At 39.7% G+C, this 22,405-nt stretch overlaps 2 protein-coding genes across 4 annotated transcripts in view; one reads left to right on the forward strand and one right to left on the reverse strand.

Moving 5' to 3' along the window:
• The window catches only part of LOC118809717 (tectonic-3-like), a 24,915-nt gene extending 12,051 nt beyond the window's left edge, over nt 1-12,864 (reverse strand). The window contains exons 1-2 of one of the 3 annotated variants that reach the window (XM_036573254.1): nt 10,538-12,864; nt 1,059-1,360 (exon numbers count right to left, since the gene is read on the reverse strand). In XM_036573254.1, the coding sequence (XP_036429147.1) occupies nt 1,059-1,360; nt 10,538-10,656 (421 nt within the window). In that variant the 5' untranslated portion in view covers nt 10,657-12,864. Of the gene's footprint in view, nt 1-1,058; nt 1,361-2,822; nt 3,225-10,537 lie in introns of those variants that run through there. The other 2 variants (XM_036573255.1, XM_036573257.1) reach the window with 2 other exon arrangements.
• LOC118809718 (WD repeat-containing protein 38-like) lies at nt 6,249-20,408 on the forward strand. Its single transcript, XM_036573258.1, has 11 exons — nt 6,249-6,354; nt 6,578-6,647; nt 8,069-8,153; nt 8,252-8,381; nt 12,837-13,047; nt 14,372-14,480; nt 16,316-16,347; nt 18,290-18,389; nt 19,829-19,894; nt 19,977-20,069; nt 20,161-20,408. Exons 3-11 carry the CDS (start codon nt 8,088-8,090, stop codon nt 20,308-20,310), a joined length of 957 nt encoding a protein of 318 aa, XP_036429151.1. The 5' UTR covers nt 6,249-6,354; nt 6,578-6,647; nt 8,069-8,087; the 3' UTR covers nt 20,311-20,408.
• The last annotated feature ends 1,997 nt before the right edge of the window (nt 20,409-22,405 follow it).

Genomic DNA, 22,405 nt, shown 5'->3' on the forward strand with positions numbered 1-22,405 from the left:
TTTATTGTTTTTTTTTGCAGTGTGTTAATTTCAGCAAATAAACAGCAGAAACATGCAGACGCGTGTTCTCTGTAGAGGATGTGTTAAATTATTTTCACTTACAAAATCAACAAAATGTTGATTTTGCCCAAACTGTGCCCCCCTTTTAAAAGCTTTCTGTACAGCTATCGTAAAAAAGTGAGTGTGGTAACTGCAGAAAATCAGATTTTGTCAGTAATCCGATCACACGTTTAGATGAACTTGATTAATCGGATAATGGGGAAACTCCAGGTCTACATGAGTCAGACAGTAATCAGATTTCTACTTTGCAACCAGCCAATAAACTCACAGAGACGTAAACGTAATGTACAACCCGAACTTCATGTCGCGGCTTTAAAATATCATCGCGCCACTTTACCTGAAAATATGAACTTATTCTTCATCTTCTAGATGATCTATTTAAATCCTTCATTTCGTCAAACGTATTTGGTTTCAGCGTCGCTCCAAAAGTGTTTTGCTGCGTCTCGCGGTGACGCTGCTCGCTTATTTCCGGTTCTGCCGTATGTTTTCGCACATGCTCAGACTGAAAAATCCGAAAGAAATCAGAGTAAGAGTACACATGCACTGAGAAATCTGATTACTGAGCTAAAATCCAGCTCTCCAGATTTGTAGACCTTACTCCAATCAAAGAAATCAGAGTGCACGTAAACGCACTCGGTGTCGGAGACATCAGGCAGCGCATTTTGTGAAATAACCTTTTGTGAGGGAGCTTTTAGAGGTGGACGTTTGGTTCATAGCACCACCACTGTGAAAAACTCTGACTCGAGTCAGAAGTGAGTCAGAAAAGTGTCTCTAGAACAGAGCGTTTCACACCAAACCACTCTGAATGACTTTGTTTACATCCTAACCATTTAACCAGTCACTGAGAGCAGAGTCGATATCCAGTTCATTGTTATTAGATATTTAATACTATTGTGCCTAATATCAAATAAATGAACACAGTTAGGATCACGATGGTTTAGTGTGGATAAAACAAAATAATTTTAACATATTAGCAATTCAGAAAGTCAGAGCGTTACCGCTGGAGGTTATGATTGGCTCTGCGGTCATGGGGCTGACAGTGGGCATGGCGCGGTCATCAAATCCTCTTGGAATAACACTTGGGGTGGCGGTTTCCACAGGATCTGAAGCTCCAGCTGTAACTGAGTGGATCGTAGACTCTGTTGCTGCTGCAGCTGTCAGATTTTCTGTAAACAGATGGTCATCCCAATCCACAGGAGGCAGTCCAGTGTGGCTCTCAGTGCCCTGCGAGTCTGTAGCCGGCGGCAAAATCACCCCAAGAGCCAAGACCAGCTGCAGAAGGGAACAGCGAGACAGCATTCTGCAGAAAACACAACAGGCAGCATCAGTGAGACACAGTCAGCATGGAGGTACGACACAGTATAAAACAGAGAGTGTGATCTAGTATCAGTATGTCAAGTCAGTATGAAATGGAACCAGTATAAGATTGAATAAGTATGAAATAAAGTTAATATAAGACGGATTAAGTATAAGATTAAGTACTGTCAAGTTGGTTCTGACTCCTGGCAATTTGGATTGTCTCATATATCTTCACCAACTCCCAGGGCTGGACGATTTGGGGAAAATATCTCATTGCGATTTTTCTGAATAATATTGCAATTCAAGTGTAACTATTTCCTATGTATGAATTTCCCAGCCTGTTTTTGGCCAAGAAGACCAGAATATCCACTTCTTCTGGCATGAAGCTTTAATACTGAGTGAGTCAGACTACAGTAAGTTGTGTTGGGATGTCACATAAACAGAGCAGGGGTGTTATAAGATGGAAACAATATAAGACTGCCTGCTTAACAGGGAGTCGACTATACAAATATATACACTTTATTAAGTCCACCTCCTCATTTCTACACTCTTTCTCCATTTTATCAGCTCCACTGACCGTATAGTTTCAGTCTGTAGTTCTACAGTTACAGACTGTAGTCCATCTGTTTCTCTGCATACTATGTTACGCTGTTCTTCAATGGTCAGGACCCCCATGGACCCTCACAGAGCAGGTACTATTTAGGTGGTGGATCATTCTCAGCACTGCAGTAACACTGACGTGGTGGTGGTGTGTTAGTGTGTGTTGTGCTGGTACGAGTGGATCAGACACAGCAGTGCTGCTGGAGTTTTTAAACACCGTGTCCACTCACTGTCCACTCTATTAGACACTCCTACCTTGTCAGTCCACCTTGTAGATGTAAAGTCAGAGACGATAGCTCATCTGCTGCTGCACAGTTTGTGTTGGTCATCCTCTAGTCCTTCATCAGTGGTCACAGGACCCTGCCCACAGGACGCTGTTGGCTGGATATTTTAGGTTCTCAGTCCAGCAGCAACACTGAGGTGATTAAAAATTCCAGCAGCACTGCTGTGTCTGATCCACTCGTACCAGCACAACACACACTGACACACCACCACCACGTCAGTGTTACTGCAGTGCTGAGAATGATCCACCACCCAAATAGTACCTGCTCTGTGAGGGTCCATGGGGGTCCTGACCACTGAAGAACAGGGTAAAAGGGGGCTAACAAAATATGCAGAGAAACAGATGGACTACAGTCTGTAACTGTAGAACTACAAAGTGCACCTATATAGTAAGTGGAGCTGATAAAATGGACAATGAGTGTAGAAACAAGGAGGTGGGCTCAATGAAGTGACCGGTCGGGGAACACATCTCTGGGAAAAAAATGAACAAAGTACCAAGCTATGAAACAAACCAGTGTCCTAAAATTTACACACATCGCTCAGCACTAATACACAGATTTACATCACAACAGTCACCAAAACTGTGGATTATAGTGACCAAACCTCTCAGAACAGGAGCTCCGTGTGGTCAGAGATGTGGAGAGATTAGCCAGCGAGAAGGTGCGGACAGTAAACAAGCAGCCCGACAAGAGCTTCTTCGGATAAAGTCGGTGACCAGCGTGTCTTTAACGAGACTGACCCCTAAAGTTAAACAGTCAAAACCCTTTAATGTCTGAAACCGAACCATAAAATACACAACAAACACAAAATATGAACGAGAATCATCTTAGCAACGCAACGGCCGCCGTCGTTAAGGAAGCCGTGAGACTTCCATTGCGCCAATCAGCGCCTTCGGACGAGAGCTTGTGATGTATGAACCGTAATCCGTCTAGTAGTGGCGGCGCTGTTTGGATTTTGTGTTGTGTTTTAATCTTTATTTTAATTTTATTGTATTTTTTTTTAGAAAAGGGATTACAGAGCCCATTATTTGAATCTCGACCCCGCTTTCGTTCATTTTTATGTTTAAAATGTATAAAGCAACAAACATAATAAAATAATAAAATAATGAACTAAAAAATGTTTGATAGTTCAATATTAGTTCGATGCTAGCAATAAAAATACGCACAACCTAAGGATGTACGTTTGTTTTATTTAATCCAAATACACAAAAGTAATAGACTTCAACAGTGCATGTTTGTTGTATCGTATATTTTTAGGGTATTTTTTTTACTTCACGTTCGTTTTAAGCAGTCAACAAACTGTTTTAAAATCGAAGCAAAAGTGGGAGTAATTTTGAACTGTTTGCATTAGTACAAAACACACAGGCCGCATCTCAAATCACTCTCTGCTCCCTATATAGTGCACTACGCAGGTAAGAAAATAACAGCTTCTCTACCCAAATGGTGCACTGCCAAAAGGCATCCATCTGAAAATTAGTCCAAATAATTATTATTTAACCTAGTATAATATATAGTATATAGTATATAGTATATAGTATATACCAGTCCCGCTTATAAACTAATCAGGTTACGCACATTTTCGCTCCGTAATTATGGACTTATCGCGTAGTGAATGAGGGAAGGAGTGTCGATTTGATACGCGCCCAAAGCTTCGTGTTAACGTGGTTACTAAGCAACGTCGACTGTTTGGTGAAGAAAAGCGATTCAGTTTGAGAAAGAAGAAAAGGTAAAAGCTCAAAAAAGAACCAGGCCATGACTTTAGAGGTGAGGTTTTTATACAGCACAAGCGTTGTTACATCTATTAACGTTAGTTAAATAAAGTTGAAGTAAAAGTAGCTCCCAAAAACCAAACTAACGTTTGCAATCTCCTCAAGTAGGTGCAGTAACCGTTAATTTTCTAGAACTGCTGTGGATCTTCTTAACCCAGCACAGTCAGCGTCTATCAGTGTATCAGTTTTAGGCTCTGTTCTTCTCTTTTTCACAACGGCGTTTTAGGGCCACTGTTAATAAAAATAAAAATAGTAGACTTCGAGAATAAAGTCGTAATATTTCGAGACAAAAGTCGTACGGTATGATATTTCGAGACTAAAATTGTAATATTTCGAGAAAAAAGTCATAATATTTCAAGAAAAAAATCGTAACTACTATTTCGAGAAAAAAGTCGCAATATTTCGATAAAAAAGTCGTAATATTTCAAGAAAATTTCGTACTATTTAGAGAAAAAAAAGTCATAATATTTTGAGGAAAAAAAGTCGTAGAATTACATCAGAGTGGCATTAATACTCAGTCTCCCTGTCTCTCCTGCACATCAGCACCAGCCTGTTATTTGGATAAGAACCGGCTGAAACGGCTGAGCAGGAAACTGTGTTTATCTAGAATAAAGAGCCGGACGGACTCGGAGGAAACTGTCCGTCTGTGTTGTTGAAGGAGAATCGCAGGGTCGTCTACACGGCTATCGGGGGCTACATCTCCCCCCATTCAAAGAGGGCATGGAGTTTCACAGACAGTGAGAATGATGATCAAAATGATCCACATAGAGACAGGAGTGAGTGGAGCTCCGGCGCCAGTACAGCAACCGAGACCCCAACACGTTATGGCAGCCCCCCTACAGTCCAGCAGCCCCACTACAGTTAGCCCCCCTACAGTTAGACCACTTTATCATCCAAATATTAGGACTTTATTCTTAAAATATTAGGACTTTATTCTCGAAGTGTACTATTTTTATTTTTATTAACAGTGGCCCTAAAACGCTGTCGTACTTTTCTGGATAATTTTGGTCTTAAATGCTAAAGCTCCAAATTAAGACGTATGAGCAATAAAAAAGCAGCCCTAGAGCTGAACCAACAGAACAAAGTGAAATAAATGAATCTGAAATAATGTCTAAAAAGGAATTAGAAGCTAATGTAAATGTGAGGGACTCAAATGGACCTGCTTACCATGGAAGCCCATTTCACCACTGGAAAAAATACATAGCCATTTAGTAAATCATAACAATGAGAAAGTTTACCATAATTATGACCTAATATCTCATAATAATGACATAACATCTCATAGTTATAATTTACTTTCTCACAGTTATGACTTGCTATCTCATAATAATGATATTTAGTCTAATAATGACTTAATATCTCATGATGCTGACTTAGTATGTCATGATTGTGACTAACAATATCATATTTACGACTTGCTGTCTCAAAATTATGACTTACAGTTCCATGATTATGACTTACTATCTTAATTTAGACTTACTTTCCCGTGATTATGGCCTAGCTTTTTCTATTTATGAGATAGTAAGTTGTATTTATGGGATTGTAAGTCATAACTACGACTTACAATCTCATAATTATGACTTACTTATTCGTAATTATGACCTAGCATTTCATAATTATGACTTTGCCTCTCATAATTGTGACTTAGCATCTCATTATTATGACTTTCCCTCTCATTATGAGACACTACATTATTGTTATGAGATAGAATCTCATTATTTTGAGATAGCAAGTCATAATTATAAGATTCTATGTCATAATTATAAAAAACATTTTCAATTTTATGACTTAATAAATGGCTATATAAAAAATGGCCCAACATTGCAACCGTCACTCAAATATTGTTTGGCCACACTGAGTTCAATATAGCCACACTTTGAAAATAGTCCAGTTTTTTATTGCCAGATTGATAAACTATGTTCACTCTCAGATGATGAGACTGTATGTTATATCTGGGAGATATTGATACTGTCAGTAATATGTCTGAGGTCATTCCATCTAGTTGTCAAACAGCTTTCCGGCACCTCCAGGACTTGCAGATGAGGGCCTTCAGACAAAGCATCAAGTTCATCGTCCAGATCTCCTCAGCCTCTCAGACTCTGGTACAGACACAGAAGGTGACGATGTCAGCGAAACTGGGAGCGATTCAGAAACGGAACCGAATGAAGCCCCTCAAATGCAGAGTAGCCTCTCCGTCCAGGGTCCAGCACACTTTCCTGCCAAAAAAGAGGACTTGAGAGAACAAACCCAGCCCAAGACGGACGGAGACCTCCACATACACTCAGTCCTGTGAGTGCAGGCCTCGTTCAGTCCTTAAAGGCAAATCCAGAAAGCAAGTGAGACAAGTAATAAAAATTCTTTATTTACATAGCAAATTTCATTTTAGTTACAGAACCTTATGCAGGAATACTGCCCTGTTGTGGCTCCACAGCAAAATCAGATTTGTAGGTAAAAATAAAATAATCCTCCTTTACAGTAAAATAAAGCTCTGCTGATCGTTCAACACAGTTTAACACTAAATGACCTTAAACACTGGAGTTAATGTATTTTTAATCTTTAACCCTGAAGGTTGGCGCGCAGACTGCTGGTCACCATAGCAACGCAGACAATCTCACCTAATCTCATAGCTAACGAAAAGGTAAAGAGAAAGATTTAAGACAAACATTGATAATTTGGAGACGAATGGACTTATTTGCGTTTATAATCACTCCAGCTGGTTTCCTGATACGTTTAATCTGCAACAAGAGACTGACAAACACTAAAAAGTCGCGAAGATTGTCAGCTTCTTGGTCGAATTTTCCCGTTCCACCTTAAATAGTGCAGCAGTCACATTCTGGCGCCTCAGGCACCATTTAAGGTGGAACGGAAAAATTCGAACAAGAAGCTGGTGAATGAGAAGCAACTTCAGCCTCGTAAAAAATCAAATGTTGAGAGAAATTTTACAAGAAACTGTTCTACTTTTGAGGAAAAGTTTCCTGCTGGAGATGCGAGAAAAGCTATAGCTGAGCTAAAGCTTAAAGCAGAGCAAAGTGAGTCTGCGTTTTTGTTTATATTATATTTTTAGTCTACACTAGTACATCAGCACAGACTGAGACATATTTACAGCCAAGATGGTAAAATGGACATAATGTGGCTCCCAAGGTGGTTTGATTTTTGCTGAAAGAACAAAATGTCTCTTCTTAACATTTGGGTTGCGACCCCTGGTAATTGAAATAACAGCACAAACTATTGGAGAAAAAAGAGGCCTAGCCTAAAAAAATATATATTTGAAGCTGGATTTTAAAACACATCGCAATACTGCATTCCTAATATTCCCTGGAAGTTATATAAGAAAATGATTCTCCACCAACTGAGCTGTAAGTGATCCTAGGAGTTTGTAGTAAGCCTGCCTCAGCTGAGTGAATAGGTCTGGATGGGCTATAATGCTTCAATAGATCAGTAAAATATACTGGAGCCTGGCCATTAAGCACTTTAAATGTCATAAGGCCAAGCTTTGGGGTTAAAGCAAGACTTAACAGGAAGCCAGTGTAGATTAGAGTGAAATGCTCAGACTTTATTTTCCTGCTGCATATGTCTTATTTTGGATGTGCTACATTACACAGCATCTTAGAGATGTTATCTATATGGGACTCTGATGTTAAACTAGCATCCAGGATTATGCCAGTGTTTTTGACTGTAGATTTTGTTTGCACAGAAACACCATTTAAGTCAAGAATAAAATCTGCAACCTTATTTGAAACAAACAAAACAAACGAACAGCTGCAATAATTCTGTTTTGAATGTGGCTGAGCTGACATCTGTTCAATGGGCTGTCAATAAAAAAAACAGTGAGGGCCCTAAAACAGAGCCTTGTGGGACACCATATTGCAGTCTGGTGTGGTGATTCTTTAGGCATGCAGTTAACACAATGCTAACAAGTGGCTATAAGTTTCATTGTAGTACGTTTTTAGCTACATTACATCTCCAGAACATAACTACAGAAGCAAATATCGGACAACAACAATGTCTTGGCTGATCTGTGCTGGATTCATCCTAACTCCTGTTCTCCATCTATTCCAGAGAGTGTGGCTGTGAGGTCATGACATGTCAGTTCAGTAGTGATGGAGCGCTGCTTGCTGTTGGGCTCTGCGATGGTTCCATCAAGGTTTGTTGCAGATCCTCAAACACCATTTTAGACACCTTTAGACTTTCAAGGGTTAAGCTCTCACATGGAAACATTTGATTGTTGGTTAAATCTCACAGGTGTATAGCACCGACAGTGGTGAACTGGCCCAGACTTTGAAGGACAGCGGCAGTGTTCTCTCAGGTGTGCCTGTAACCAGCCTGCGCTTCACCCACAGTGGGCAGGCACACTGCCTACTATTGGCCACCTGTGAGTACACACACTTTCTGTCGGCTAGGATCAACAAAACAGATTAACTGACTTGTTGACTGATTAATTTAAATGGAAAATGCTGTACAGTCTCAAGCTGGACAGCGCATAGAAAAATGGGACACCGAATCTAACGGGAATCTAAAATAGGTTTAAAAAGAGGTAAAGTTGTCTATAGCTTATAAGAGAAATATTTAAAACAGTGTTTAATAACACAGCAATAAGTGTAGTCACACCACACAAGTCTTTGTGTGATGCTGGTCGCAAGCATCATGCCACTAAAAGCACACAAAAGAAGTGAATTAATTCACGAAAACACAGTGTTGCAGCGGTGTTTTAAGTTTCAGGCCATGTGGAAGAGTTGAAAATGCAGTTTGAAACTAAACATATACAGAGAATCATATGAGGAATCACCAGAGGAATGCAACCACTTTCTACTGATTTCTAAAGAGAAGGAGTTGTCAGAGAAAATGATACACAAACCTGCCTAGGAATGCCAACCTGTTCTCATCTACCAGCTTTAGTGGTGGGGCAACCGTGGTGGTCACTGCCATCCCAGTCCCCGTACTGGTATTTGTCCATTTAAAGAGTAACTACATCCTAAGACCTTTTTTTTCATTAACAGCTGATATGCTCTGCTCTGTAATAATGAAATATACCAGCCTAGCTTAAAATGACACATCTTTCCAAACTGTAAAAATATCATTTTTATCATGGTCAGTTCCGCCTGTCTTCGTACCAAAGTACATTGACACGTCACAGTATGCAAATCAGTCAAACAATGTTACCGCCCCCGATGACGCCCTACTCGTGCCGCACTCATAAATATGAAAGCACAGGAGCCGAGAGTGACACGCTGAGCTAAATACCCCCAGCACCACATCACAAGGCTGCGATATGCCAGCTGTCTGTACTGTAACCCAGTTAATCTAAGCTTAGTTTGTAATAAAGATTGATAATGCTCACTGTATAAATAGGTAACCTGAAGGACCAATTAAGTGAGGATTCTTGCGAGTCTCCATAAAGCTGCCGGTGTTGCATCCGATTCATGTTTCCCTTCACAAATTAAACTTGGGCGCGTGACTCCCTGAACAGACACGTTAAATGGCCATTGTTACTGACGGTGTCAACCTTTCGTGAACTTTTTTCTCGCTTTCCGTAGTTCCAGTGTTGCTTGCCGTTGAAAAGATAATTCGAAGCTCACTCTCACGGTTTTAGGTAATGTTCTACCATTCAGCGCCTCTGCCACTCGCTGCTAATCATTTTCTGGCACTACGTTAACTCTTCGGTGGCTTGAGTCAGTGGCTCATACTGTTAAGGCTCAAGACGCACTGCCTGATCAGAAACTACTTCCCTTGTCGAAGGTGGTGATGGTAGTGGAGAAAAATCGTCAACCTCATAAGACTCTCAGTTGCAAAAGTGCTGTTTGATTCTGTCTCTCTCCATATTTTCTGGTAGTTAACGTTAACTGTAAAAACACAGCAGCCCAGTCTGCCCGGTTTCCCTCCCACCCGCACCTCCAAACCCAAACATCACTGCAGTGACCCTCCTATTTTTGAGCATTTTTCAAATTGAGCCAGGGGTGGAGTTGGAAGTAGTGGGTATAGTTACTCTTTAACAACTTAGGTATCTGCTGAACAATGGGCATTTTGCTATGCACTGCATAAACTCATACATAGTTTTCAGATACAAGACCTCCATTCACACCAGATAAGAAGTGGATATAAGTGGCTTCACCCATTTCCATGTAATGAAATCATTTTTATTTTATTTTTAAAATGGACCAAAGTACAGATAAAATTCAGGCTTCAAGATGGCTGCTACTGCTGTTTTAGCGATAGTAATGTACCTTTGTCCATGTTTATAGATAACAGTATGTCACACAGTGTCAGAAACCACATAAGCAAGTCTATTTTAGTTTACTCAACGACTTCTCACAGTTTGAGGTAAGTTTGTGATGATTTAGACATACAGTTAGTATAGCATGTAGTATAAGCTTCCATTACATGTTAGCCACATTAGCCTCATGGCTCCAGTGCAAAACAAAGAAGCAAACTTCGAGCACCACTGACTGCAGTGATTTTTGGTGAGGAGACATTTGTGTAAATTATTTTTGTTTTCACCAGGCTTTTCATTTCAAGCACAAATAAACATACCTTTGTAGTGCTGTGGCCTTCAGAGCTGGAGAGAAAAGCTCTTCTTCCATCTCTGGGAGGGAGTGGATACAGCTGGCCTGTGTTTCCTGTCTCAGGGAGAACCGTGTTTCAGCAACCATTTACAGCCCCCTAATGCCCTCTCATTCTTATAAAAATAACACTTGACAGGAAGCTGCTTTTATGTTAAGTAACTGGTTTATAAGTCAGTATGGTTGGCTGAGCAGCAATACGGCCAACAGTGGAGTTCAGTCTGACTGGCTGCCAAAGACTTTCTGCTTGCATTGGCACACACATACTCTTTTATGTCCCCTCGCAGAGCAGCCAGCAGTTCAAAGAACCTTCAGACACAAAATTGACTGGATAGCACCTGTTAGCACTGGATGCTAACAGTTGGTGGGCATGCTAGATCAAAGGCTAAAAGGAGGACATCTAGTATTTCGAAGGATATTTTCCACCTCACCGATCTAATCTCCTCTAGCCTTTCTCATAATCGTATTATAGCTCATTACAACACAGATTTGAATCAACAGATCCTGAGAGGAAAGCTGAACATTCTGGATTGTGGTCTGTAGAGGCCGTGATATTGTAGTGAGGTGTGTGAGGTTATATTCTGATTGTAATGTGTCACAAAGCTATGATATTGTGGCACTAGCGGAGAAAGCCCCCCTGGTTGTGCACAGAACAACCCGAAAAATCAAGCATTTTTGGGCCAAATGCTACAAACTAATTGTGAAGTTTTCGTTAGATTTTACCAGTGATTTCAAATAATTTTTAAAAACAGTAATTTCACCTTTAGTTTAGAGTATTTTGGTCTCTCCACATTCAAAGAAAAAGGAGCCTGTTATATGACTGGAACTAAGTAGCTAGCTAACAAGATCAAGCCTGAGCTTACTTGTAACATTAGTGAATAAATCAGTGTGAAAAATATAGAATAAAAACAACAGTTAATGAAAAACAAAAATCCTAATTCAGAGATAGCTCCAAAGCATCCTACAAGTTGGTAAGCTTGATATGATGTGTATCGGCAGAGCAGCAGAACCTCTCAATTAGTTCGTTTACCACAACACAGTGTGATATATCAGGGCCTGAAATTCCCTCCTTAAATGTTTCATACAGGGGGGATTTATACACTTTTGGGGGGAATATTACTTGTGAGCCTAAGTATAGGTCTTACCTTCTCCCATTCTTTTTGAAAGCATTTTTGAAAGAAGGACACTTCATCTCTTTCATGAATTTAACCAGATGACCAAATTTTGAATTAGCCAATTCGTTTTCTGCTATAAAGTAGGTTTTGAGAAGCCCCTTTGTTTCCTCCTCACACTGCAACTGCGCAACTTCAGTAGCTTTAGCCATCACATTCTTTGCTGAATCTGCCTCACTCTTTCTTTTCAAGGCTGCAGTATGAGAATCGGCTTCTGAGTGGCGCCTTAAAGTTGATGTTTTGTAACATCGGCTGGTAAAAGACGCAGCACCGTACATTTTACAAATCGAGCAGCTCATTTCATCGATGTTAAGTTCGAGCCACGGAAATATTCTGAGCCAGTTAGTCTGAAACTTGCCTTTGGACTGCTGCTTCACCCCGCTAACGTTACTGTTACCTGACTGAGGATCTGGAGGATTGATGTCGTTAACGTTGACCTCTCTAGAACTGCTGTTTACGCCAGCCCTTTTGGGTTCAGGTGTTTTTTTCTGAACAGGTTCCACTTCAGTCAGCAGTCCATGTTTGCATACCTTTAAGTCCACATCATTGAAACCTGTCTGTAAATGTTAGCGAGAGGTGCTGCAGCAGCAGAGGCTGCTCGTAGGCTCGTACATAGAGGGAGAGAGAGCGGCAAGTGCGTTGTCCAGGGTGGAAGTCAGTCCGTTAGGCCAGTCCACACTGGTGCAAATGTTGGCTGAACATCGCTGTAAAAGTCTGTGGGAATTGTAATTGTTAGATTTGTGGAAATCGTAGAAATTATGCACAATAACCGCAATCCCGCACTGAAATTCAGGCCTGGGATGTGAACATTTTGTGTACAGATCCATTCTTTTCGGGATACCTGCTTTCATGTTGCAGGGAAATTTGTCTACACCTCAAAGTTCAGTCTTAGGAGTTGGTTGCATTTTCTGCTCTCTGATGTTGCGATCTGGGCTCTGTGGTGGCCATTGTTCTTCCATTGTCCGTTGTTCTTCAGAAAGTTTGGTACCATGTAGGATTGGCATGTGGTATATGTTTGGGACATAGCATGCATAACATTCATCTCCCCTCTCTCTCTCTCTCTCTGTCTCTCTCTCTATCTCTCTCTCTCTCTCTCAGATGCCAGTGGTAGTGTGAGGTGTTGGTACGTGTGGGGACCGCAGTGTATGTGGTGGCTGAAAGAAGCGAAGGATGGTGAAAGGGTGCAGAGACAGACTCTTTCACTCTCCGTCTCTCCATCCGGAGAGCGAGCAGTAACCGGCGGCTCAGATTCATTCATCCACCTATATGACCTCGCCACTCACCAGAGACTACAAATCTGCGGGGCCAGGTAGCCTATAAGACTTCATTTCCCATCATTCAATACGGCACACATTTACAATGGTTTTAAATAACATTGCATATGTTTCTTAAATTGAACAATACTGGCAGGAATGTAGCCTGATAAGAACCAAGTTGAAATACTTTTGAAAGGCCTTTCACAATGTCCATTCAGCTGCACCGTGCTCTCTCCACAAGAACCTTCTTTTGGAGCTGTAAGGTTGGACAAGGTTTAATGGCAATTACGTACAAGTTATTCATTTGTCAGTGTTAAGGAAATAGCAGAGAACATATATGTAACTGAAAATGACACCTCAAAAGCCTTGACAACTAAATATGTCATTTTTTCTGTAATTTAGTGTGTCTGTCTTTACCTTTATTACAGCTTCCATTCTTTTCAGGAGACTCACTTTCAGTTTCTCAAAGAATCTGCAGACACACCTCCAAAGTTGATCATTTTCTGAAGTAATCAAACACATTCAGTGGTGTTGAGGTCTGGACTCTGGGGTGGTCAGCCCATTGTTCAGCTTCTTTGTTTGATGTGTCCGTCTCCTTTTCTCAGTGAGGTTCTTCTTGACAGCTACACATCCTTTCAGACCCACGACTGAACGACTTTTTTGCAATTGTGATTTAGATGCAATTATTTTCTATATATGAATTTTCAGGCAGTTGTTTTGGCCAAGAACACCAGAACATCCACTTGTAAAATTTGCAGCTCTTGCAGTTTGAAAATTGCACTCTTTTAGATTGTGATTTTGATATAACTGTGATTAACACATGGATTTTTTCCCATCTGCAGCAAGAATGAAGCTTCTCCCATCATGGGCACAGTTTTGGTGGCCTACTAGATATTATTAGTCTTATTTTCTCTATATCTTTTCATAATTTCTCAGTTTTGGAAACTTTTTTTCACTTATTTTCCTTTGATTTTTCACACGCGTATGCAAGAGAATTATCTTATGTTTAAAATAATTGTCTCCTGAAAAACGAACAACTTAATGGCTGTTTTGACCAGAAATTAATAAACTAAAAGTGGTCTCTGACTTGTAGACAGCCCTGTACATTTTGACTTATGAGATGAATTGGACTTTTGCCAACATCCTGTGAAGCTTGTCCAGTTTAGCAGTCGCTACGAAAGAACATATTTGTGGGCGGAGCGTGGAGATGTCAGTTGTCTTAGCGAATTCCACAAGATTCATTTAATATTTGATAGATGTCAGCATCACGAGATGGAATGTTGAGTTCAGTGTGAATTCCGTGAAAATAAAATTAAAGTATCAACCAAATGCTTTTTAAAATGCAGCTCCACTGAACCTGCCTGTTGCATTTCACAGCGGTATGAAAACAGTTATGGACGGACACTGGTTACGAGTCATCGCTGTGAGTTTCCATCCTGAGAGGGAGACTCAGTTCATATCGGGAGGATGGGACAACACCATTCAAGTAAAGGACAATTTCATTTGTTACTTGATCATACACAGTCTATACCAGGGGTCGGCATCACGCGGCTCTGGAGCCGCATGCGGCTCTTTTACTGCCCTGTTGTGGCTCCACAGCAGAATTAGATTCTTTACAGTAAAATAAAGCTCTGCTGATCGTTCAGCACAGTTTTAACAATAAATTGTCTTAAACACTGGAGTTAATGTAGAACTGCTAATTCACCCTTTAACGCCGAAGGTTGGCGCACAGACTGCAGGTCACCATAGCAACACTCAGACAGTCTCGCCTAGCTAGTAGCTAACGAAAAGGTAAAGAGAAAGATTTAAGACGAACATTGATAATTTGGAGATGAATGGATGTATTTGCATTTATAATCACTCCAGCTGGTTTCCTGATACGTATAATCTGCAGCGAGAAACTCACAAACACTAAAAAGTCGCGAAGCTGTAGTCAGTTTCTCATTCGCCAGCTTCTTATTTGAATTGTCCCGTTCCACCTTAAATGGTGCAGCAGTTACATTGTGGCGCCTCAGGCACCATTTAAGGTGGAACGGGAAAATTCGAAAAAGAACCTGGCGAATGAGAATGAGAAAATTGGAGACATTTTACAAGAAGCTGTTCTACTTTTGAGGAAAAGTTTCCTGCTGGAGATGTGAGAAAAGCGGCTATAGCTGAGCTAAAGCTTAAAGCCGAGCAGAAAACAGTGTTTTCGTTTATAGTATATTTTTGCCTTTACTAGTCTCAGCACATACTGAGACATATGTATAGCCAAGATGGTAAAATGGACATGAAATGTTGTGGCTCCCAAGGTGGTTTGATTTTTGTTGAAAGGACAAAATAGCTCTTCTTAACATTTGGGTTACGACCCCTGGTCTATACGGATCATTCTACTGAATTGGTTCAAAGAGTTTAAAAACACATTCTCGACATTTAATTAACTTGGACTGTAGACTAAGATCTTTTCGCATTAAATGATCTTAATTATTAATTTGCCTTAATTTTTTTTTATTACAATAAATGATTAAACATTTCATTTTGTCACTGTCAAAACAATCACAACACTACTGAAACTTTGCCAAATGTATCAGTAGTGACTCTTTCGATAGAGATAATTTTAGCTAATTTTGACTCAAAAACACAGCCAGTACATGACCAGCAAACACAGCTTTGAACATTTGTACACATATAAAATCATAATATTTTCATTAAAACATATAAAAACCTATTTAATAGCAGAAAATATGTGTTTCGATAGTGACGGTTCCTAATGTTCCACACTGATTTTCAGACTTTGGGACACATTTACTTCAAAACAATGGGATCTAACTGCTCATCATGTGGCCATGAGGGACAGGGATGCAGCCTCACTTTCTGCTCTGAAATGCAGGGGCGTGGCTAAAATAAGGCTCTGTCTTGTGTTTCGGTTGTGACGCAAAAATGTGGGAGAGCAGTGTTTTTATTCAAAATGAAATCGTTCAACTTAATTTAGAAATAAAAACAAAAAGATCTTTAAAAGCAACACTGAAAAAAATAAAAACAAATGTTAGTATTATTTTCACAGGTGTAAATTTAGGGGTTAGGTTTTGGGACAGACACCTCCCAATAGAAAGTGTCCTATAAATGATGGTTTTGTATGTATGTACATTATTACTATCTCAATTAAAGCCTTGGGTTTAAATAGATCATAACATGTTCCTTGTAAATATCTAAGGTATGAATACTTAACTGTTTAGTTTACTGTGGGAGCTCATTTTGAACGTATTTGCTAGAATGGTCCATAAATCAAATGATGGGATAATAAAATCAGTTAACATGATTGTTTTTTGTATTTTTTTTTAGTTTTGGGACACAAGACAGCAACACTCTGTCAGGTACATTAGATGCAACAGTGTCCTTGTTGTCAGGACAAAACCTTGTATCTCCATGTTTGTCATTTTTCGTATTTTGACATCATTTGCCCAAATTTCCTTTACACTGTCTGTGTTTACATGCAAAGATTTTCTCCAATCCAATTGAACACATTCTGATTACAGATTAAGACTGAGGTGTTTATTCTCACTCTACTCAACAAACTGATGGAAAATCTCTGTTTACATGCTTATGTCAAGTAATCATATCCAAAATTAGGCGCATGTGTAGAGAACCACTTACCACGTTACCGTGACAACCAGCCAGAGTAAGATGAGCAGCAGTGAGCAGTGCTTGTGTTTTTAATAACTTTAAAATGATGTCAGACTCAGGAAAACGTCCTTCACATGTCCTTATTAAAGAAGGCCGAGAGGAAGACGTCGTGTTCTGTGACACATAAGCTGGACGTCCGTCCCACCGCCGTCTTTTAAAGATCAGAGCAGAAACTTCGTCTCCTCTGCAGACCAGTTTCTGCTCCGCCATGTTGAACGGTATAAACTTTCACTATGACGCGACGAACATGATCAGAACGCACCTAAACTTTCCGATAGGGAATGTAATCAGATACAGATGTTTACACGGATATTATTCTTCTATTTAACAGATTATTTACAGGATTACCCACCTCGATCAGTCGGATAGAAACTGTATTCCGAATGGCCTCAATCAGACTAGTCTATTCCGATTGAGGTGTTTACATGGACGTATTCTATTCTGATTGAGCTATTAGTCAGATTATTAATGGATGATTAGCCTGCATGTAAACGTGACTATTGTTTCAAAATTTCATGATGAATGCACCTCTAGAAATGGTCCAGAATTACTTGGAATAAAGCATTTCTCCATTAACTTCCATTAAAAATAAGAAAGTTATTTCCTTCTCCTGTAAAGTTACATATTTGGAGATTCAAGGTTTTTTCTACAGGGACGATATGCTCATAAAGCATTTAACCCTATTACTCTTCAGCCCTGTGGCCACTTTCATAAACCATCTTAAGCAGCTATCCTAAGTTAAATGCTTAAGGGATCAATTTAAAGCTGTAATTTTAAATCTAAATTGAAGTTTTGTAATTAAAAGCTCTCAAATTTAATCTTAGATTCTAAAACTCAGGTTACAGTTGTGTATTTTTACCCCTTTCCTCCTTTTACGCACCTCACTTAAGGTAAAGGGAGAAGCCATTCACTTAAGATCTTTTATGCAAGTGACCACTGGCCTGTCTGACCACCTTTCTACTTAGGTATCAGTTTTGAGTATCACTTTATTTGAAGGCTGCCTACATGAGGACTGCGTAACTCATGCATAAGCATTGAATAATGGTTTTAATTACTTAGGTATTTGATGAACAGCTTATGTCAGTATTCGCAAGATGGCATGAGATATTTTATGAAAGAAATTACATTATATATACCAAAGTGGCACTTATAATACTGTTAATAATAATAAAGCATCATTCCAAAGGCAGAGGACTAATTAATTAAAAAGAAAGACAATATCAGTTCTACAAAAGTTTATTTTAAGGGTGTCTCTTCATGGAACTGTTCTTAACTAAGCCTCTCTCTTAAAAGTTCCATAAGGGGTTCTAAAGGGAACAAATGTCCTACAGTTTAGTTCAAGGGCCCTTAAATCAATACATCTGAGATAATCTTGCAAATTGCTTTTTAAATGCATTATTCACTGCTTATGTATGTGTCATAAGGTGCCTCTGCTGGTAGCCTTCAAATGAGGTGGACTCTCACTTGTTACTGTGTAAAGAGTACCTATACTACCTGTTTAACGCTTAGTGAATGTCAACAATTGAGCACTAACATAAAAATAAATGTTTGCTCAGTAGTTCAAACAGTCATTTGTTATATTTCATTGTAATTTGGGTATTGAACTCTTATCTAGCTGTTTCTAACTTTCAGAATGATCTCTGGACCTCATGTGTGTGGCGACGCCCTTCATATCGACCCATCAGCCAATCAGATTCTCTCTGGTTCCTGGAGGAAACACAACACTCTGGAGGTACGGAAGCATATATATAAACTCCATTAAATACATTGAAAATATGACTGTACAAATTACACCTATCAATCTGAATAGTAATGCGTTTGAAGGATATTCCTAAATGCCCACTGTGGCAGTAATATTTTGATTTTGCATCAATTGTTCTGATTTCAAAGAGAGGTGTAAATCTCTGACCTCACAACGATTTGATTGGATTATCCTTAAGAAACAAGCCAAGACATCGTAAAAACTCGAACTTCCCCTCAATTTACACTGAATACCAAGTGTAAAATATATATATATTTCATGAGTTAAAAATAGCATAAGAAATTTATTTTGTGCAAATGTTAAAGGTCTTACATCTTGGAAAACCACATTTTCCTCACCATTTGGATGGGCTGTCATTATCATGGATTGACCTATAAATTTTCCCATAAATATTAATCTATTAACAATTTAATTCTTTTCTTATTTATTGTGTGCAGATATTAAAATACAAGCCTAAACTTTTACTTACTCACACAAATGTCCACAGTTACGAGAATTATGTGTAAAGCAAAGCTACGTTCTTCACGAGAGTGAAAATACAAGACAAAAGCTCCCATTCTGCCAACGTCCATGCTAAAAATGTTAGAATTAGCTACACAGCTAACAAATAAACAAACCTTACTCAGCGCTGCCCTTTAAAGGTTAGAGCACCAAGTTTCAGTGTTTTTATACACCCTGTGGTGCCACAATGAATTAATTTACTTCTTTCTTTTATTTGCATTTATTTCCCTCTGCTCACCACACTCTATTCACAGTTTGTTGCAGCATAACACGACTAACAACTTCAGTAAATGATTGCCGTCAGCTAAATCAGTTGCCATCATCTTAAATAACTGTGATTTTGTGATAAATGGGACAGGCCTAGATGTGGTATGTAAACATTGTTAAAGTTTTAAAAGGTACTGCTCCATATATGGGAATTGTTTTTATGTAATGAAAAAGCGCTTATATGCGCCTGTTCACTCTACAGCAGTTTAGCCCCACCCACTCACACTGAAGTCATAAGGGGTGTTTCAGCACAGACTACTTTTTGAATGGGGCACAATACAAGGCCAATCAGAACAGAGCACAGAGTTCATTTACATATATCTGTCTTAAAGGCACAGTAACAAACACAGCCTGTTTAATTCTAAGGGATAAAGAGTGATTAGAAATGATGATGTGAAAATCAGTTAAGACTACTTTTGCTCCAGAATCTCACACAAATGTTTTAAGTGGACCTTAAGATGCAAGAAACATGTAAGATGTGGTCCCTGAGTGCATCATGTATTGAATATTATTATAATGAATTCAAACATTCTACAATCGATGCAGTTGAACTACCTTCAAATGCATTATGATATGTTTTTGATATGTTTTACCTCCCTGGTGTACAGTTACGCTTCCTCCATATTACTGACTTCTTTCAGGTCTGGGATTACGATTCTGGTAAGAAAGTGTCCGAAGTTCCTCAGGACCCACATGGAGACAGCAAAGTAAGCTCCAAAACATATTCCACTCAGGCTTTACAGTTATTTGTAGAAGAACTGACTGATTTCTGTTATAACCACCTCACAGATCTACACCTGCCACTGGTTTGGGCAGGACCGCATAATAGCCGCAGGAGGACAAGCAAACATGCTGAGGGTCATCGACCGGCACAGTTTAATGGTGAGTAGCATCGAGAGCATGCTAATGTGATCTAAATGTAATACACAAACTTGCGTAATAGTTGGACTGTTTGTTTTGCATCCCCCTGTAGACAGAGTCCAGGTTGTTTGGCTTGCCCTCCGCAGTCTTCAGTTCTTCAGTGTGTCCATCTGGACAGTGGGCTGGTCTCATAGCGGCCACCTCAGGGGTCAGAGTGTTTCTGCTGAGCAGAAATCAGCATGTCAAGAAGCACCACCTCTGAGTTGCCTTAGCTTGGTAAATATCAATGAAAAAGAGATATAAGGCAAGAAACAGTCTCTCCTGGTTTGCGGCGTGTTTGAGTATTTTGTCCAGCTGTATCTGACGTTGTTCATTAAAATGTAATGTAACTCAATTACAAAATACTTCATTAAGTCCATCTCCTTGTTTCTACGCTCATTGTCCATTTTATCAGCTCCACTTACTATGTAGGTGCACTTTGTAGTTCTACAGTTACAGACAGTAGTCCATCTGTTTCTCTGCATACTTTGTTAGCCCCCTTTTACCCTGTTCTTCAGTGGTCAGAACCCCCATGGACCCTCACAGAGCAGGTACTGTTTGGGTGGAGGATCATTCTCAGCACTGCAGTAACACTGATGTGGTGGTGGTGTGTTAGTGTGTGTTGCGCTGGTGCGAGTGAATCAGACACAGCAGTGCTGCTGGAGTTTTTAAACACTGTGTCCACTCACTGTCCACTCTATTAGACACACCTACCTTGTTAGTCCACCTGTAAAGTCTGTTGCTGCACATTGTATGTATGGTCATCCTCTAGTCCTTCATCAGTGGACACAGGATGCTGTTGGCTGGATGTTTTTGGTTCTCAGTCCAGCAGCGACACTGAGGTGTTTACAAACTCCAGCAGCACTGCTGTGTCTGATCCACTCACACCAGCGCAACACACACTAACATACCACCACCACGTCAGTGTTACTGCAGTGCTGAGAATGACCCACCACCCAAATAACATCTGCTCTGTAAGGGTCTGATGTCTAGAATATCTAGAAATAAGTTAAACAGTCTTTTAATATTACTATAACAATCTCAAAATTAGAAATATTAGATATATCAACTAGATTTAAGATGATTTCATTTACCAAGATATCAGTTTATGCAGCGTAGATGGTTCCGTTACAAGGGAGTCCGGAGGTTTAACTAATTTAAGAGCTTGCATCCAGGGATGCCATATGTTGTCCCGAGCCCCAGGATCACTAAATCCACCCCTGTGACCGTTAAGGGCCAAATGATCCATTTTCCAGTCTACAGAATGGTTTCAGTCGCTGTTTAACAGATTAATGCTCTCTAAGGTGCAGACATGCTGTATTTTTATCATACCATACCATATCATATCATAAAGATTCATGTATTTCTGCACTGGTGTATTTTCTGGTTCTTCATCTGCTCTCTTTGACATCCCTTTTACTCCCAAGGAAAAAACAGTTTGTACGTCATGACAGTAATTAAAAATGCCCCAAGCTCATGACGTCTCCCATTTAAAAAATAAACTTAGCTTTATGAATTTTTGATAATGAATATGAATTTTTGAAGATTCACTTGGGAAGTTCATGGGCTGGGTCACTTCCCTCACTTCCTATCTCTGTTAGCTGCCTGTGCAAGGGAAATTCCACCAGTTTCTCAAAAATTCTGCATAATTCAACCATTAAGAAAGCCATTCAGAGAGGAACCAGACGTCCACCTCTAAAAGCTCCCTCACAGAAAGGTTTTATATGAAATGTGATGTCTGAAACATTGTTTTATGATGATTTTCAAATAAGATCTTGGCTTAAAACATATTTTTAAAAAAGCATTTATGGCGGAGAGACATGCAGGACGTCCTATTTTACTACCATCATCATGACGACATGTTTTAGGTTTGGATAGTAAATAAAATGGCTATTTTTGTCGTAGACACTGTGACCCCTGGTTCCATTCACCACCACTGTAAACGAATACACTCTCAGAAATAAAGGTAGTAAACTGTCACTGGGGCAGTACCCCTCTTGTCACTGGGGTGGTTCCCTCAAGGGTATGTCGGGACCAAGAGCTGTTTCTCCTTGCCCAAGGTCCAAACATACAGGACGGTGACTCTCAAAATGTATTAAGCTATAGCCCTATTTTCTTTACTATAATCTAATTTCTCTAAATAATAGAAGTAAAGTGTATCTATAAAAAGTAAAGAAGACAGAAAGGAATAAAAGGACTTCACCCGCTGAGTTCTTGTGGAAGGAAGGAAAAGCCCTTCTTCTCTACTGAGCTTGAGTGGCAAGATGGTTCCCGGACAACCACAATGCAAAGAACATCACGAAACATCCTTTTTTATA

The sequence above is a fragment of the Colossoma macropomum genome, unplaced genomic scaffold (genome assembly GCF_904425465.1).
Source record: "Colossoma macropomum unplaced genomic scaffold, Colossoma_macropomum, whole genome shotgun sequence".
Classification (NCBI taxonomy): Eukaryota; Metazoa; Chordata; class Actinopteri; order Characiformes; family Serrasalmidae; genus Colossoma; species Colossoma macropomum.